Source organism: Xenopus laevis, chromosome 7S, assembly GCF_017654675.1.
Source record: "Xenopus laevis strain J_2021 chromosome 7S, Xenopus_laevis_v10.1, whole genome shotgun sequence".
NCBI classification, from domain to species: Eukaryota; Metazoa; Chordata; class Amphibia; order Anura; family Pipidae; genus Xenopus; species Xenopus laevis.
In genome coordinates, this window is record NC_054384.1 from 73,689,108 (window position 1) to 73,708,544 (window position 19,437).

The window sequence follows — 19,437 nt, forward strand, 5'->3', positions numbered from 1 at the left end:
AAAGGGAGGTACATTTATCCATAATAATACATGAGTGATATTCAGATTCCCTGTATAACTCAGCCTGTAGATTGTGCCTTGAAATGGGTTCACAGAACCCCTCAGGATTTTTTAACATTTTAAATTTACATGGTGGAAACCCCTTTAATACTTGAATGACACAGAGTCCCCTAAATTTAAATTATTCATTTACAGTAGGGAGCTTGTATCTCTCCTAATATTATGAGGATACTCAGAGTTACCTGTATAACTTAGCCTAAAACCTTGTGCCTATACACTGCCTTGCAAAAAGTATTCACCCTCCTTGTTACATTCCAACCTGTAATTTTTAAATGTTTCTTTAATCTTATTTTATGTGATGGATCTGCCAAAATAGTCCAATTTAGTAAAGTGAAATGAGAAAAACATATATAAAAAAATTTAAATACTAAAAATTTGGGCATGTGCATATTATTCCCCTCCTTTGCCATGAAGCCCCTAAAAAATCTGGTGCAACCCAAATTTTACCTTAAAAAGCACTAATTAGTGAATAAAGTCCAGCTTTTGTGCAAGTGTACATGATCTGTCAGTATAAACACAACTTTTTTTGAAAGCCCCAGAGGCTACAACATGGTACCACAACAAAACCGCCAAGAGAGGGCCCACCCACAAAACTCACAGACAGGGCAAGGAGGGCATTAATCAGAGGGGCCCACAGAGACCAAAAGGTACCCTGAAGGAGTTCCCAAGATTTCCCACAGAGAGACTGGAGTATCTGTCTATAGGACCAAAATAAGTTTGAAACACTTTTATAGAGTTTGGCCTTTAAGAAGAGTGGCCAGAAAAAAAGCCATTACTTAAAGTAGGCACGTTTTAAGTTTGCCAAAAGGCATTGTGGCGACTTCCCCAAATGTATGGAGGATGATGCTCTGGTCAGATGAGACTAAAATTCATTTTTGGGCCACCAAGGAAATTGCTATGTCTGGCGCAACCCAACACATCCCATCACCCAAAAAAAAACACCATTGCCACAGGTGAACATGGGGGGGGCAGCATCATGCTGTGGGGATGTTTTCAGCAGCGGGGGGACTGGAAACTGGTCCGAGTCGGGGAAAAAAGATGGATGGTGCTAAATACAAGGATATTCTTGAGAAAAACCTGTGTCAGTCGCCTGTGATTTGAACGGGGACGGAGGTTCCCCTTTCCCAAAGCAGGACAATGACCCGAGCATACTGCTAAAGCAACACTCGAGTTGTTTAAAGGGAAAACATTTAATGTGTTGGAAGGGCCTAGTCAAAGTCCAGACCTAAATTTCCAATAAAGAACTGTGGTTTCAGATTGAGATTGCTGTTCACAAGCGAAAACCATCAACATGAAGGAGCTGGAGCAGTTTGGGCCTTTTAAAATTGGCAAAAATCCCAGTGACAAGAGTGACAAGCTCACATAGACTTATCCAAAGCGACTTGCAGTTGTTTAAATTTCCGAAAAAAGGGTCTACAAAGGAACTGACTTTAGGGGGAGTGAACACTGAAGATTTTGTTTTGTCCTACAGTATTTGTTGTTTGTTCACAATAAAAAAACAAATCTTCAAAGTTGTAGGCATTTCTGTAAATAAAATGGTTGCCCCAAACCATTTTATTCCAGTTTCTGAGGGGGGAACAAACATGAAAAATACTTTTGCAAAGCACCCGTATTTGGTCACAGAACCCCTCAGTGAAACCTTATGAAGTGACACCTATAAAGGGGAGATCCCATAAAAAATTGGTAGCATGGGTATTCCCTGTTCTAAGCACAATTCAGCAGAAACAGCTACCCTAAGTTTGCATATAGCCTTACAGAAAATTCCATAAAACTATGGCAGCATAGGTATTCCCCTTTTTACTAATTTTTAATTCAGTAGGAACAGCCCCCTAAGTTTGCTCATTGCCTGTACCAGAGTTTCCAAAAAAAGTCCCTGTACTAACACAATGAAGACGGAAAGTACCCTCAGGGTTTGCTACTTTGCTCATAACCTGTACAGAAGACCCATTAGACTATGCCAGGATAGGTATTCGCCCAAATAGTAAGTAAAAATTAAACACGAACTGTTCCTAAGTTTGCTCATAGCTTGTAGTAAGATCCCATAAAACAATCTCTCCCTACTATACCTGCTACTCATAGCCACAGTCCCTTTCCCAGAGACTATTTTCCCATGTTACTATAAAGGCACCACATCTACCTACTATTTGCTGCTAACCCCAAATCACCTCCCTTCTCAAATGTGTTGCAAGGACCCCCCACTGCAGATGCAAGCCCGAAGAGTAGAAATGTAGATGGCTTTTTAATCTGACACTATAGGGGCAGATTTATCAAGGGTCCAATTTCCCAAGTGGAAATACTTCGAAATTCGACCATCTTTAAATTTAAAAACTTTCGACTTTCGAAATCGAAGTCGAAGTTTTTTGATGGAATCTGGGGTATCCTGCGGTCGAAATAAAATCGTTTCGATCGAACGATTTTAAAATTTTTCGAATCAAAGTTTCGAAGGATTTTTAGCGATCGATGGGAAGGGGTTTACTTCAACAACAATTGAACTCTTTAATATATGACACCAGCTATAATAAAAAACGTTCACTGGTCCATATCCATTCACCCCCTGACCCATAATAAACAACACTGACTACTTACCTGGGATTGAAGATAAGGGATACAAAACTGCTTTTGGGCTCCAGAATCTTCATTCGAGGCACCTGCTAGGCATGGAAAAAAGACCAGATCCCCATGTTCCTAAAAAAACAAAGAAAAGAGGTGAGTTGGGGACAAGTGGAGGTACCGACAGCTGAAACATTACATGACGTCTATATCAATAGGAAATACTGTGTGTAGACCACTAACCAGCTTTGAAACATATAGCACTTTAAATACACCGACACAAACTCTCTCTCTGACGTACAAGGTCTTGTTGGAACACAAACACCCCAACTTACCGGACTATTCCAAATAATCACAAAATGCTCAATAAGCAATAAATACCAAGAACAATGAGAACCACCATCTCTACCCACTATTTAAGATAAGGAAGGGACCCCCTACAAGCAAAGGACACCCCAGTTCTACCAGACTGAGCAACAGCAGCAGCACTGATTGGAACCATGGCTGATGAATGAATGGATCCAACAGATATGGCAGCGCAGTAACTGCACTGACTCAATAGGCCACACATACAAAGCAATGCTCTGTGTACTTAATAGGCTGTGTATGTGCTGCACATCTAATTAGAAATAAATGCCATATAAACCTCACTCATCAAAAGGGAACACTTTCCCTTTAAGAGCAGGGAACAGAGGTGACCTGGCAATGTTACAGTTGGTTCAGTCCGTTGGTTGGCCCTGTGGCGAGAGGTAAGACTACTATCCCTCTGGGAGATTTTTTGCCAAAAAATCTTTATTTTAGTGGAAAAAGAGGAGGGAATTTGGCCGATGTCCCCCACAGACCAGCAGGTGTTGCGCCTCTCACTGATTTTAGTGAATTTGGATATTTTTCCCCTAAAATGTGCTTGGGAGATGCCTTTAATCTTAGTGCTGGTTGGGAGACACAGACCAGGATTTGGCAGTATTCAGGGCTGCCAGCAAATATTCACATTATCTTCTGAAGGTAACATTTGGGGACCCCGTACCACACCATAAGCTGCTTCATTTATGTTCCCACTACTGACAGGCTACTTAGAGATTTGTCCCTTTGCCCCTGGGTATGTGCCCTGCTCTTATGTACCAACATTGTAGCTAAATACATGTTCCCTTGATCCAAGTCTGGAACTAGGGGTGGGAAGCAGAGGCACGTGCCATGGGGACAGTTGGGGGGTAATAGCAAATGAGTGGGGGACATACAGCAGGTCCCATAGAAGAGAGGAGACATCAAACCTAGGGATCAGACAGTTGGTTTAGTCCGTTGGTTGGCTCTGTGTTGAATGTATATTCCCTCTGAGAGATTTCTTGCCAAATAACCTTTACTATAGTAAAAAAAAAAGAGGGGAAAAGGTTGGATGATGCCCCCCCAGACTAGCAGATGTGGCTCCTCTCCCGATTTTAGTGAATTAGGAGAATTTTCCCATAAATGTGCTTGGCTTTAATATTAGTGCTGGTTGGCAGACACAGACCAGGATTTGGCAGTTATTCAGGGCTTAGACTGAGGCCCAATATCTGCTGGAACTGATACAAAGCTCAAGTTTAGGGGAAAATAGATCTCTGCCTTCCTCTGTATTATATAGCAAATATTAAGTGCTAAATTCATTAACTTGCCTTTATATTCTCTTTTCTATACAGATTGCTACAGCGCTTTTCCTGATTTTTGGACCGCGACATCGGTGCTTCACACCTGCCTATTAACACCTGGGTTATTTTTTTTTTTGGTTTCTCCATTGTTCAGTCAATTACATCTTTAGCTGAACAGTGTAAGAGAGAGCCAGGGGCTCCTTAGGGAGACCCCCCCTTGGGGTGCCCCGGCCTTGTGCCGCCCCCTATTTTTTCCCCCCCACCGGAGAATCTTCTTTAAGAGGTAATCTTGCAAATTCAACTGATTCAGCACATGATTTCTTCTTCAGCGAGTCTGTCGTAAATTCACTTGGGGGGGTCGGCTTTGTGCATATGAGCCCATACGGCTACTGTATATGGTATTTATAAGAAGCCAATTCATCAGCAGCATTAATAATGGGCTTTTATCATTGACTGGAACAATGTTTCATACAAATGGGAGAATATAGATAAGGAAATAAATAAATGGCTGGTTCACCTTTAATGTATATTTTAGTATGTTACAGGATGGCTACTTCTAAGCAACTTTTTCACTGGTCTTCATTAAATGTTTTCGATAGTTTTCTGACTCTTTCCGGCTTTCAATGGGTCACTGACCCCATCAAAAAATAAATGGTCTGTAAGGCTACACGTTTATTGTTATTACTACTTTTCTTCAAAGCACATGGTTGCTAGAGTCATTTGGACCATAGCAACCACATGGCTAAAATTGCAAACTGGAGAGCTGCTGAAGAAAAAGTTCAATAACTCAAAAGCCACAAATAATAAAAAAAGGAAAACCAAGTGCAAATTGTCTTAGAATATCACTATCTGCATCCTACTAAAAGTTCATTTAAAGGGGAACAACTCTTGACTTCATTTTGGCTGATTATGTCTATTTGTCCCTGTAGGTTTCAACGATGGACAAGGTGCAGAGAAAACCATCGCTTCTGGTAATGCCTCAGTGTAAAACAATCCTCTCTCATCTGAACTGGTGTTTCCCTTTCTCTCTTCTATATAAGCTCTCCTTAAGCAGCTGTCTGTCTGCACTGATTCTTATATATATAAAATATATATATATAAATGGGAGCTGCCAAACCTTTTGCCTCTGTGCATGCAGAACTGACATCCAGGGAATCCAATCACTACGTTTATTTAATTTTCAGAATAAAATGCCCTTATTCCTGGCATGTTTGCCCCATAAAAACCCAAACCCTTTTCTGTCTCTTTTCTCCTCAGAGCCAGGCTGACTGTGAGCAGCATTTAGAGCCATTTAGTATTCTGTCCCTAATGCTCTTTCTTTTCACTTAAGACGCTGTACTCCGTCCTGAAGGACTTCAGGGGGGAACATACGGACTTTGAGGCCCTCGCCTCTTATTACGGTAAAATCCTATATTATTTATCAGTTCCTAAGGTTGTGCCATTCGTTTTATCATATGTGAATGCCTTTCCCCCTATAGCTCAGTATTTAACAGAAATGTGTTTTTCCTGCAGAACATCACTACCGGGTCGAATTCGGCGAAGAACATCGTCCTGTAAGTAAACCATAAATGGACTTGGGAATCATTTGCTATTGCCCCAGGGGTAACTGCAAGGGCAATAAGGCTGGAAAATGTTTAATAAACATTCAGTGATATCTTTCGTTTTCAGAAAGCACTTCCTTCTTACATGCGAAGTGGACCCGAGGATGAGGGCCAAGGAGAACATTATCCTGTACTGGAAAATGCTCAACTCACTGGTAGGTAATGCAGAATTGATGTTTAGGTAAATAGGGAACAAATGATATTAGATTGCCAGCTCTTATCTCACACTGCTTCTTTCTTTATGTTACAGGAAGTGATCAAGAGGGAATATGCCGCCCTCAGGAAGTCTGCCAAGCTGCCTCCTGTAAGTGTCACTAGTATTATTATGGGAGAGGTTATTTTCACTGTGTGTCTCTATAATAATCAAGAACATTATTATTCATTGTATCTGCCCTGGGGTCATCTAAAGTCATCCATCCAAGTGCCATTTTCACCAGCAACAAAAATGGGGTTATGCACAGACACTGCATAGAGTTTTATCACAAGCGGCCACATGGCCACAATAATGGCATTGCTACAAAGAAGCGCTTAACATTGACTCTCTTCTTCCACAGGATCATCCAACTCGAGTCCAAAACCGGAGGCAGCAACTTGAGTATCTGCGGCTGGAGAATGTAAGTTCACCTGGGATCACTGTCCCTGATGCTTTTCTTGGGTTTTTTAACAACTAGATACTGAACTTTGATTGGTCCATTGCAATCAGGACAACTGCACACGGGTGATTTGGGGTTTTTTCTCCCTATGATGAAGAAAAGGCTGAACAATATCACAATATCAGCTGCCGGCAGGGAATCCCACACCCTCACTGCCCTCAGCATATAAAGGTACTATTAGCAGCACATCTACAGGCTTAATCCTAACTGTCTCCTTTCTTTCCCCTTTGCTCCTATCCTTGTGCCTCCCATGCGCTCACAGACCATCAACCAACATCTTAACCAGCTGCACAACGAGTTTGTGAGAGAGCAGAAGCTACAGGAAGCTGCTGGGTATGTATTTTGCAATTAACACTTTCAATTACACTTACTGGCACATGGATACTGGTTCAAAAAATAGATGTTTCTCCTACCTCTGGGTGCTTTGGCCATACTAATAGTAAATAGCACAGAAACTTGTTGAACTTTTTTAGGTCCCTACAACATAGCATGTATTTCAGCATGTATCACTGGGTGAAGTCTAGCATGGAACTTACTCAGCTCAGTAACTGCCCAATGTGTTACAGTAGGGACAGGTGTGTAGCAGGCATAATGTTATTTCTTAGGTACAAGGCTATCAGGCTATTTTAATCCTCCAGTGATCAGAATTGTAGTTGCAATACTTTGGAAACAAATTACAATAATGACCCATTTTTTTTTTTTACATTTTCTTCCCTTCAAACCTAGTAAGAAACAAAGTCCTGCAGCTGAAGAAGAGGAGGAGGATGGAGCCCCTGCAGCAGCAGCAGCAGAAGAGGAAGCCCTTGCCTCAGAAGAGAATGAAGAGGAAGCAGAAGGAGCTCCAGCAGAAGACCATCAAGCCCCTGCAGTGGAGGAGAAGATGATGGAGGAGCAAGATCCTGCAGAGGAAGACCAGGAAGAAGACGCTCCTGGAGCAGAAGAAGAGGAAGCTCCAACAAATGAAGAAGAAAAAGAAGAGGAAAGCGCTCCCGCTGAAGAACAGCAAGTTCCTGAAGAGGAGGAGAAAGAAGAGGGAGCGGAAGAAGGAGGTTCTGCAGAAGAACATCAAGCCCCTGCAGTGGAGGAGAAGAAGACGGAGGAGCAATCTCCTGCAGTGGAAGAAGAACGGTAGGACCTCCTGAAGCAAATGAAGAGCAACTCCTGCAGCGGAGGAGAAAGAAGAGGGAGCGGATGGAAAAGAAGAAGCTTCTGAGGTGGAAGAGATCATCAAAGATCCTCCGGTGGTGGAGAGGCCAACCCTGCGAAAACAGCTTAGGAAGGCCATCATGAAGAGGCTTCGGAGAGTATGGGTAATGTATCAATTTACTGACATTTACCCATTATCTAGAGATGCCTCATGTTGTCCAGTGCAGCTCCACTTTACTTCCTGCAGTTCTGTGCATTTTCAATCAGAACAATAAAAGGAAATCATACACCGTCTGATGAGCCCGCAGGCTGATTACTTTGAGGGCACCCCATAGACCAATGTTTGGCTGCCTTTAGGTTGTAAGAGGTTGCTGACAGAGATCGAAGTCTGCAGATAAAGTGTTGATTCTATAGCAGGCCAATAACAGGGGAGGTAGGTAATGCTTATAGGGCTGCTGGACATCTGGCTTAGATATCCACCTTTGGAAATGGGTTGCTACTGGGTAATAGACTGGCACCAGGTGATCATATAAAAGAATAAATGGCGCAGGCTCAGACTGAGTTTCATAATAGGCCAAGGCATTCCATGAGTAGAGAGACCCAAACAGTCCCCACAGGCCCAATGAATAGTGCGTTCTTAAAGCACGACCGAGCCTTTAATATCATAAAGAACCAAGTATTTGTCTTTATTCTTATGTCAACACTTTCTAAATCTTTTCTTTTCAGCATTTCACTCAAAGACTCACCTGCTGCTGCCGACCCAACACCATGGCCTAAATCCTTCCGGTTCTACCTCTCCCAAGGGCGTATGTCTGTGTGTCTGTCTGTCTGTGTGTTTGTGGGTTATGTACAGAAGGGAGTGTGGGAGTTATATACAAGAGTGGGTGAGGGGTTATGTACAGGAGGGAGAGTGAGGGGTTATGTACAGGAGTGGGGTGAGGGATTATGTACAGGAGGGAGGTGGAGGGTTATTGCACAGGAGGAAGGGTGGGAGTTATATACAGGAGGAAGTGGGAGTTATGTACAGGAGTGGGGTAAGGGATTATGTACAGGAGGGAGAGTGAGGGGTTATGTACAGGAGGAAGGGTGGGAGTTATTTACAGGAGGAAGGGTCGGAGTTATGTACAGGAGGGAGGGTGGGGGTAGGAGTAATGATGGGGGGATATCTACAGTAGGGAGGTTGAAGGGGTGTGTATAGGTAAGGGTGTGTATAGGAGGGGGTGGGGTGCTTAGCATGATCCAGGGTGTAAAACCGACTGCCGTTTCTAGGAGTCAGGAAGGCATTTTTACCTTCAGTGCAGATTGGCCCTCATAGTACTCTAGGGTTTTTCTCCTTCCTCTGGATCATTGGTCGTTAGGGATGCCCAAATATAAATTAGCTATTAATTTTAATAAATCCTGTGCTCCCCGCCAGGTTTCCCCATAAATATGTCTCAGCGTTTTTTCTTTAATCCCTATGGTGAATATTGAGGGAAGGGGCACCTTTGATCGCCAATGATTGGAAGGAACTACAAAATTGCTTTACTCCATAGGCCACAATGTAAGCATTTCCATTCAAGTCCGTTGCCCCTTTCTTAACATTGGAATTCCATCCACTTCCCACCAGCCTATTTATACTATACCAGACATTTAGTATATGAAGGTGCTTGATATTGGGGAACGCCTATGCTGGATTTGTTTTTTGGTTACCACTCTCTCCAGGTTATGAGACATCCTTTTTGGGTGGGGGATTCCTGCTAAAGCGATGGAGGAGTATTATATTTCTTCTTGCCCCCACAATGACACACTCCTTGTTTTGCTAGGCGAGAAAAGCTTTGAGGGGTAATAAGGAAGGTGCAAGTTGGGCCAACCCTGCCCTGGACCCATGACCCCCCCCACTCAGTACCAAAGTTCACATGGACATGAACCTGGAACAGTAACTTTTGGTCAAGGTAGACTCTTTAAACAGTTACCTATCTCAACCTAAATCAAATGTATTAGTAGAACTTTTCTGCATTTCTGATGTGTAAATATAAGGCAGTAGGTTAAATCCTTTGGTCAAAAACTAGCCGGTCCTAATAAAGGCAATGGCAAATGAGGAAATGTGTTGCCCACTGGAAATCTGTGCTACTGTCAGGAGAGAATATACTCATGAAATGACCTTCCCCTTCTTTAAATCTTAAATGTTAAAAAAACATTGGTGGCTTAGGGCCCTAAGAGTTAAAAAAATTGGTGGCCTGGGGTCATAAGAGTTGAAAACATTGGTGACCTGGGGCCCTAAAAGGTAAAAACATTGGTGACCTGGGGCCCTAAGAGTTAAAAACATTGGTGACCTGGGGCCCTAAGTGTTAAAAACATTGGTGGCCCGGGGCCCTAAGAGTTAAAACTTTGATAGCCTGGGGCCCTAAGAGTTAAAACATTGGTGCCTGGGCCGAGTAAAAACTTTGAGGGGTAAAAGGAAAAAATTGCGGCCAACGTGCCCATAGGTAAACCATTGACCGCACAGGTACCAAGTTCACATGGACAGAACCTGAACAGTAACTTGGTGCAAGGTAGCCTTAAACAGTTACTATCTCAACCCTAAATCAAAATTGTGTAGAAGGCTCTAGCATTCTAATAAATTGGTGAAGGCCTAAGGTTAAATCATTGGTCAACAGCGGCCTAAATAAAGGCAATGGCTAAGAGTAGAACATGTGTGCCCACGGAAATCTGTGCTACGCAGGGGAATATTATAAAGACCTTCCGGTTCTTTAAATCCTAAGAGTTAAAAAACATTGGTGGCTTAGGGCCCTAAGAGTTAAAAAATTGGTGGCAATGGGGTCCTAAGAGTTAAAAACATTGGTGACCTGGGGCCCTAAAGGTAAAAACATTGGTGCCTGGGGCCCTAAGAGTTAAAAACATTGGTGGACCTGGGGCCCTAAGTGTTAAAAACATTGGTGGCCAGGGGCCCTAAGAGTTAAAAACATTTGATGGCCTGGGGCCATAAGAGTTAAAAACATTGGTGGCCTGGGGCCCTAAGAGTTAAAAACATTTGATGCCTGGGGCCCTAAGAGTAAAAATTGGCGGCAAGGTGCCTAAGAGTTAAAAACATTGGTGGCAAGGGGCCCTAAGATTAAAAACATTGGTGGCAAGGGGCCCTAAGAGTTAAAAACATTGGTGGCTAGGGCCCTAAGATTAAAAACATTGGTGGTGAAGGGGTCCTAAGAGTTAAAAACATTGGTGGCAGGGGCCTAAGGATTAAAACATTGTGGCAGCGCCCTAAGAGTTAAAAACATTGGTGGTCTGGGGCCTAAAGTTAAAACATTGGTGGCTGGCCTAAGAGGTAACATTGGCAAGGGCCTAAGTTAACATTGGTGGCAAGGGGCCCTAAGAGTTAAAAACATTGGTTGCAAGGCCAAAGTTAAAATATGGTGGCAAGGGCCCTAAGAGTTAAAACATTGGTGGCAGGGGCCCTAGAGTTAAAAACATTGTGGCATGGGGCCCTAAGGATTAAACACATTGGTGGTAAAGGGGCCCTAAGAGTTTAAAAACATGGTCGGCAAGGGGCACAATGAGTTTAAAACATTACTGGCAAAGCGCCCTAAGAGTTAAAAATATTGTGGCCTGGGGCCCTAAAATTAAAAACATTGGTGCTGGCATAAAAGCTAAAAACAATTGTGGCAAGGGCCCTACTACTAATATCCTTATCATCTACAGTGGGGGCAGATTATCCCTTATTATACATGAGTGATACTCAGAATTCCCTGTATAACTGAACCTGCAGCCTTCTGTCTCTTTATGGTAACAAAACCCCTCAATGACTTCTAATATCCTTATCATCTACAGTGGGGATACATTATCCTTTATAATACGAGTAATAAGCAGAGTTCCCTGTATAAGTCAGTCTGCAGCCTTGTGCCTTTATATGGTCACAGAGCCCGTCAGTGACATCTAGCATCCTTAATCCATATCATTATCCCTTATAATCAATCAGTGAGTCCCCTGTATAACTCAGCCTGCAACCTTGTGCCTTTATATGGTTATAGAACCCCAGTCCAGACCCCAAGGCCCACCCCAGATCTACCCAAGCCTACACCACAGTAAAAAGGCCACATAGATATCAGCGCTAAAAACTAAACCCCTCCCACACAAAATTTGTAAAAAGCCATTGGTGGGTAAAACAAAAACATTGTTGGCTACAGTCCCACTTAACAGTTTTTAAAAAATCATTGGAGGTCAGGCCCCCCCATAAGTTAATAAAAAAAAACATTGGTGACATGGCCCCCACTTAAAAGTTAAAAAGAAACATTGGTGGTCAGGGGCCCCATAGAATATTTAAAAAAAACATTGGTGGCCAGGGGCCTATATAGTATTAACATAATACATTGTGGACAGGGATTTAATAAAATAAAAAAACAAAACACATTTATGTTTAGTGGAACTTACCTTAGATTCCTTTCCTTACTTTGGGTCCTTTCGAGGCTTCAGTACTTCAACTTCGGGTCTTTTCGCAGCTTTGAAGAGCCCCCCGCATAGTCTGTGATTTCAGGTACTGCAAAATCAACACATTTGCAGCATTCATTTGATGTGCAAAGATAGAAAAAAATAATGTTCACCCCAGAAAACCATATAATTTTCAGGAAGTAGACATTCCCCTGAATCCAAATTGGGTATGCTTGTCTTTCTACTCCAAGCTGCAAACATTTCGTAAATTTGTGATTTTGGCGACTTTTACAAAAATCACCTCATAACTTCTAACTGGCAGCATCTTATCTACCAGATACTATTAGTTACCAAGATAAAATACCCCAAATATGAAAGCCTGGGGTCCACTGAACAGTTTGATACCCAATGTACATAGGTTTATTGAAGTACATAGCATGTAAAGACACAAAATCTACCTTGTGCATACTTATTTGATGGCTTACACTCATTTATAAACACTACAAACAATTAGGTGACCCCTGAAAACCATATAATTTAGTAAACTACACATTACGATGACTCCAGAATGGGTGAATATGTATTTCTACTCCAAACTGGGATACTGCAAAAAAGCAATGTAAGAAAAAAAACTGCAATAAAATGATAAAAAAAATCAAATAGAATTAAGCAAATCAATAAAATAAAATAACTGATCCGATAGCGTGATCAGAATACTCAAGGCAAAAGTCACGATATGAAATCAACAGTTTAAGGGGGAAAAAAGGGAAATGATAAAAATGATAAAAAGCCTTGCAGCCTGCAGCTTTGTGCTTTTATATGGTCACATACCCCTCCGTGACATCGATTATCCTAATCATTTACAGTAGGGGGTACATTAACCTGTAAAATACATGAGTGATTCTCAGTGTCCCCTGTATAACAGTCTTGTGCCTTTATAAGGTTAGAGAGCCCCTTAGTGACATCCAATATCCTTACAGTTTTTACATATCCTTACAGTACATTTACAGTGGGGCAATATTATGTCTTTATATGGCCAGAAAACCCCATAGTTAAATCTACTATCCTCATCATTAACAGTAGTGGGTACCTTATCCCTTATACTGTATATGGCATATGATAAGTGATTATGGCTTAAAAGAGGGGTTACATTATCGCCTATACTACAAAAGTGATACTCAAAGTCCCCTGTATAACACAGCCCGCAGCCATGCGCCTATATATGGTCACAGACCCCCTGACCTCTAATATCCTTATCATTTACAGTAGGGGGTATAATCCCTTACAAAAAGTGAGTGATACCCAGAGTTCCCTGAATAACTAAGCCTTCAAATTGTGCCTTTATATAGTCACAGAACCTTACAATTTACAGTGGGGTACAATATCCCTTAACACACATGACTGATAGTCAAAGTCCACTATATAAATTAGTCCCCAGCAATGGTCACAGAATTCATTATAACATGCTTATCATTTAAAGTAGGAAGTACAGTATCACTTATAATCAATGAGTGATAGTATTCTTCATATATCAGTCTGTAGCCTTGTGCCTTTACATGGTCACAAACCGTCAGTGACTTCTAATATCCTTTAATGTATGATAGGGGGAACATTACCCCTTATAATATGTGAATGATACACAGTGTTCCCTTGGGGGTGGGCATTTTCCCTTATAATATAGCATTGATACTCAAGTGTCCTCTGTATAACTCAGTCTGCAGCATTGTGCCTTTATATGGTCACAGAACCCCACAGTCCTTATAATTTAAAGTAGGGGGGGGGGAAATGATCACTTATAAAACATGAGTGACACACAGAGGTCCTAGAATAACTCTGTAACCCTGTGCATTTATAATTTCAGAGAACCCCTCAGTAACTTCAAATATCCTTATAATGTACAGTGGGGGTAGAATAATTTACAGTAGGGGTAAAGCATCACTTGTAATCTATGAGTGACTAACTCAGCGTTGTGCCTTCTGGTCACAGAACAGAACAGGGGTACATTATGCCTTAAATTCTTGCGTGATAAACGGCGTTCCTTTTATAACTCAATCTGCAGCCATGTGCCTTTATATGGTATGGGAACCCCTCAGTGACACATATTATACCAATAATTTATATTGGGGCAATACTATACCTTAAAATATATGAGAGATACAAAGAGTTCCCTGTATAAATCACAGCCTGCAACTTATGTCTTTATATGGCCACAGAACCCCACAGTGACATCTACTATCCTTATCAGTAGGAGGTACCTTATCCCTTTTATGTAAGTGACACTCAGTATAACTCAACTTGCAGTCGGTCTCCTTTAAATGGTCACAGATCCCCTTAGTGAATTCTAATATCCTTATTTACAGTAGAGGGGAAATTATCCTAAACATTAAGTGACACCAAGAGTTCCCTGTATAACTAAAACTTCAACTTGTGGCTTTTTTATAGTCAGAGACCCCTCAGTGACTTATAATATCCTTATAATTCACAGTGGGGGTACAATATCCTTTATAATTAGGGATGCACCGAATCCACTATTTGGGATTCGGCCGAATCCCCGAATGCTTTGTGAAAGATTCGGCCGAATACCAATCCGAACCCTAATTTGCATATGTAAATTAGGGATAGGAAAGGAAAAAGTGGAAAAAATTCTTCTTTTGTGATGTAAAGTCATGTGATTTTCTCTACCCGCCCCTAATTTACATATGTAAATTAGGATTCAGTTCGGCCAGGCACAAGGATTCGGCCGAATCCTGCTGAAAAAGGCTGAATCCTAACCGAATCCCGAACCAAATCCTAGATTCGGTGCATCCCTATTTATAATACATGAATAGTAGTTTTCTGTATAACTCAGTCACAGAACCCTTCAGTGACTTCTAATATCCTTAGCATTTACAGTAGGTGGTACATTACCTCTAATAATACATGAGTGATACTCAGAGTTTACTGTATAACTCAGCCTTGTGCCTTTACATAGTTACAGAACCACTCAGTGGGGCTCATTTATCAACACTGGGCAAATTTGCCCGTGGGCAGTTACCTATAGCAATCAATCAGTGATTAGCTTTTTGAAGCCTGCTGCAAGTAGAACAATAAATGCAGCAATTTGATTGGTTGCCATGGGTTACTGCCCATGGGCAAATTTGCCCAGTGTTGATAAATGAGCCCCAGTGACTTCTAATAGCCTTATGATTTAAAGAAGGGGTTACATTATCTCTAATAATACATGAGTGATACTTAACCTGCAGCCTTGTCCCATGAGGCCCTAATTCATATATAATTTCAATAAATATTGTCAGTGTTGGACTGGCCCACCGGAATACCAGGAAAACTGCCGATGGCCCCAGGTGTCAGTGGGCCCTCCTGCTTCTAAACATTTGGCCTATTTCATGGTCATTATCAATTTCTATGAGAACAAAGAAGCGAAATAGACGGATTAATAGATTATAGTATGTAAAGAAAAGAGACTAGGAGAATAGAGGTTGAGTGAGGAGAGGTAAAATAATATTACTGAGAGTGGCCCCTGGTCTAAGGTTTTTGGGTGGCTCCTGGTGTCCCAGTCGGACACTGTGTGGGGGCCCCTGAGGTATCAGTCCCAGTGGGCCCAGGACCCCCAGTCCAACACTAAATATTGGTAAAACAAGCAGTGTCTTAACTAGATGTACTGGCCCCAAACAAATTAACCCTAGGGCCCCCAACATATACAGGTTGTCCAGTTTTATCCATATATGTTGTGCACATGAATTAGGGTCTTACGGGCCCCTATAACTTATCGGCCCCTCTGCAGCCGCAGGGTCTACTTGCTCTGTTTCTCCTGATTCCCCAGCATTGGTAGTTCAATGGTTTCCAAGGCTCCGTTGCCAGTTCCCTGAGAGATTGATTAAAAGACTCTCTCGCCTGACTCAGGCCTCTCCGCCGCCCTGCAGCAGCCAGCATCGCTACTTGTACAACTCTGACACCTCCGTTCTCTCTCTGTTTCACAAAACATCGCTGTCCTTCTACAACTCCCTCCTCCTCCTCCCCTCAGAAAGGCACGGATAAAGAAAGCTAGACTTTACTCGGTAACTGCATTTCTCTCACTTTACAAAAAAAGTCCCGCCTCTGGTACGTTCCACCAATGGCGCTGCTGTATAGAGCTGCTCCCTCTCCAGGCAAGCTATTGGCTCAGCTTTAGGGAATTCGGCCGCCCCTTCTCCTCTCTGAGTGTGTTTGGTTGCTATGGAGATAGCAGCACGCTGGAACTGTGGGAGGCAGGATGAAGATCTCGCAACACTTTCCCTAATCCACACAGAGCATTAACTTTTGCTTTTGCCATGCGAGACCCTCTGGTAACTTCTTATTTCTTCTGATCCAGAGTAACAGCTGAAGTGCCCATCGCACTGACTAGTCATTATTGCTGCTGAATGAGTGAGGCACCCAGGCTTGTGCGGGACATACTGATCATGCTAAGTCACGTGTCACACTGGCCCAATATATACCCACCTCAAAATTATTCTACATTCACTATAAGGTTATTATTAAATGATTGCAAATGTAATATGGATGTGGATTCACTGTACAGTTATTAGTATTAACTAAAATAGCATTTTATTTTCTATATATATATATATATATATATATATATATATATATATATATATATATATGGACTTGGGTTGGGGTTACTATGCGCAGATATGTTCAACCACTTTTCCTCCCTTACTTTACTTTCAATTTTAGTTTTGGACTTGCGATATTTAACCTTAACAGATAGCAAATCAGTTATTCCTAACTTGCTTATGCTTATTACATGTCACACTGTGTTTTGCAACTCTCTCATCAGCATGCTAAAATGAAACTGCAGAATTTTATGCAACTGCTTCTAAAGATACAACAAGAAGCAGAAATATGGAGACTTTTTAAAAGGGGAACTGTCATTGCTCCCAAATTGCCACTTATAGCCAGTAAAATCTGAAATCCGATCTGTCCCAATCCACCCCTTTTGCATGACTATCCCATCACAAACATGGAAATATATCAGCGGCGCATGCAGCACACCACACTGACCCCTGGATTACTCATTTCAAAGGTTGACAGCGCTGACAGTGTATCTTGGGCTAAAAAAGCATGTCTATTTTGTGTGGTTGGGAATTGAGCATGCATTGTCTCAGCGTGCCCAATGTTTAGACGGAGGCATTATGTATTCACAGTGAGTGGTTGGAAGGGTATTTAGAGATTTGTGGCAATGTCGTCACTTATTTTTCATTGTTTATTTTTTAATATAGTTCCAGCTATTCTGTAAATGCAAAGAGTGGCCTATACAATTAGGATTGAAAGCTCTGCATGCAAGTTTGTAGACTGTGAGCTGCAGTCAGAAGGGTGCTTACTGTATATCTACAGTTGTATATCGGGGCTTATTCTATTGACACTGGGCATCATTTATCAACCTAAGCATATTTGCTCCTCAGCAGTAACCCATCCCATCAATCAAATTTGTTTTTAAAACACCATAAATTATCCGTGAATTTTTTTAAAGCAGGCATGCATCTTGTTTTCTTTCCATGTTCCTGATCACCCACATTAACAGGCCTGTTTCCCACTCCTTCCAATTTGCACCCAAATTGTTGGTAGCCCAACTACTAAAAAGCACTGAAACAGACTTAAATATTTCCCAGTATATATCTCAGTAAAAGGAATAGCTTGGTGCCTGATCGGGGATGTGACAAGGCAGGAACCCTGATAAACAACAGCATGTCCCCAACATAATAATAAAAAGCTAATAATGTTTATACTGTTATTATATTTGTTTCATAAAGGATCAATATATTATAAAGCTTTGAACAGGAGAGAAGTGCTTGTTTCAGGTCCCTGCAGTCGTTATTGGTAGAGAAAAATAGGGATTTAGAACTGGAAAGCCATTTTTATTTTTGCTCATATGCGCAACCCAGAGCAACAGTGAGGAGCAGAGAGGATCAGGGAGACTGGAAGCAAGATGGCACTCTCTGGGTCATGCATTTTGCACAGGAAAAAAGCAACTACACAAGGTCTGAGCTCAGTGATTATAACCATTGGGGTGCCTTTCCATAAATTCTTCTGATGCGGTGACTTTGTACCAAACATTGGTTGGATAATTGCTTTTATAAATAGGTTATGTGAATAGTGAATGCGTAGATCAGAGGAGTGCTGTGCATTCATGTGGTCACAAACACTGTTTGCTCTAATTTCTTCTCAGCTATGTGCGAAAAAAAAATATTTTGTGCGCACATTTTGAACTTGTTTGCGCACTTGTGCACAGGTCAGAATAAATGCAAGATGTAGTGTTTTTCAAACTTTTTTTCAAATTTTTGTCCGCACCGCAGTTTGTTTTTTGCGCTGGCCTCAAAATTTGTGTGCGCTCTTACAAGTTTAGGGTAAGGGCAAACGGGGAGATTCGGGGAGATTTAGTCGCCCGGCTACTAATGGCCTCTTCTTCTGGACAACAATGTCCCCGAACTGCCTTCCCGCCGCCTATAATGAAAAATCGCCAGCAGGATGGCACTCAAAGTGCTTCATTTTCCGAAGTCGCCCGAAGTTTGATTTCTCATTATAGCAGGCGGGAAGGTAGGGGAAGGCAGATCGGGGGGATTGTCGCCCAGAGGAAGAGGCGATTAGTAGCCAGGCGACTGAACCCCCCTGAATCTCCCCGTGTGACCTTACCCTAAGAAGGAACATTAGTGACAAGCTATGAACTGGATTTGAAAGTCTTTGTGAATTCCCGTCTTGGTTTTAGAGCAGGGGTGTCCAAACTTTTTGCAACGAGGGCCAGATTTGGTGAGGAGAAAATGTGTGGGGGCCGACCATTTAGCCCGACATTCTTTGAACCATTAACACCATTTAACTCATTTAAACAAGGAATCGAGTAGCCGTAGCCGTAATATTCGGGCACATTAGTGAAATGATCTGCCTCTTCGTCTATACTGCTGCCTGTGTGCTGAAGGTGTTAGCATTAGACACGTACTGGCACGGAGATATGTGCTGCTCTCGCATACTTTAGCACTGAAGGTGCAATAGAAGTAGTGACGGGCCAGTGCAGTAAAGTAAAGAAGTATGTGAGAGCGGCGCATCGCTACGTGCCAGTATGTGTCTTTTGCTAACACCTTCAGCACACAGGCAGCAGTATAGACCAAGTGGCAGATCATTTCACTAATGTGCCCAAATATCACTGCTACATCTACAAGATACCTGATCGCACTATGCTGGCGGGCCGCATTATTATTTTAAAGGAGGCTGAGGGCCAGTGTAAATTTGATATAGGGCCACAATTGGCCCCCGGGGTTGCACTTTGGACACGCCTACTTTAGAGATATTATAATTAATTCTAACAGTTCAACTTCTCTTCAGCTATTGCAACACAACACCTGCCATTAGTTAAACTTATATACCAGCATTTTATCA

The 19,437-nt window shown here is 42.0% G+C and overlaps 2 protein-coding genes and 1 long non-coding RNA gene across 3 annotated transcripts in view; all 3 read left to right on the forward strand.

Moving 5' to 3' along the window:
- The first annotated feature begins 5,081 nt into the window (after positions 1-5,081).
- LOC121396475 lies at positions 5,082-5,772 on the forward strand. The gene is made up of 3 exons (XR_005963059.1): positions 5,082-5,200; positions 5,560-5,629; positions 5,742-5,772. It is a non-coding gene; the product is annotated as an uncharacterized LOC121396475 (long non-coding RNA).
- Positions 5,773-5,775: 3 nt separating this feature from the next.
- On the forward strand, positions 5,776-8,406 carry LOC121396042 (cilia- and flagella-associated protein 251-like). Its single transcript, XM_041570629.1, has 7 exons — positions 5,776-5,782; positions 5,898-5,985; positions 6,081-6,134; positions 6,385-6,444; positions 6,746-6,816; positions 7,210-7,489; positions 8,356-8,406. Exons 2-7 carry the CDS (start codon positions 5,935-5,937, stop codon positions 8,404-8,406), a joined length of 567 nt encoding a protein of 188 aa, XP_041426563.1. The 5' UTR covers positions 5,776-5,782; positions 5,898-5,934.
- A 7,842-nt stretch (positions 8,407-16,248) lies between these two features.
- Positions 16,249-19,437, forward strand: part of LOC108705523 (dixin-like) — an 82,432-nt gene continuing 79,243 nt past the window's right edge. The window contains exon 1 of the mRNA XM_041571391.1: positions 16,249-16,352. The gene's annotated coding sequence lies outside the window, so the exon portion shown is untranslated. The remainder of the gene's footprint in view (positions 16,353-19,437) is intronic.

Coding starts and splice junctions, on each gene's coding strand:
- LOC121396042 (XM_041570629.1), top strand. CDS start 5,935: ATGAGGGCCAAGGAGAACATTATCCTGTACTGGAAAATGCTCAACTCA. Junction 6,817..7,209: donor AAGCTACAGGAAGCTGCTGG/GTATGTATTTTG, acceptor CTTCAAACCTAG/TAAGAAACAAAGTCCTGCAG. Junction 7,490..8,355: donor CTCCCGCTGAAGAACAGCAA/GTTCCTGAAGAG, acceptor TTTTCTTTTCAG/CATTTCACTCAAAGACTCAC.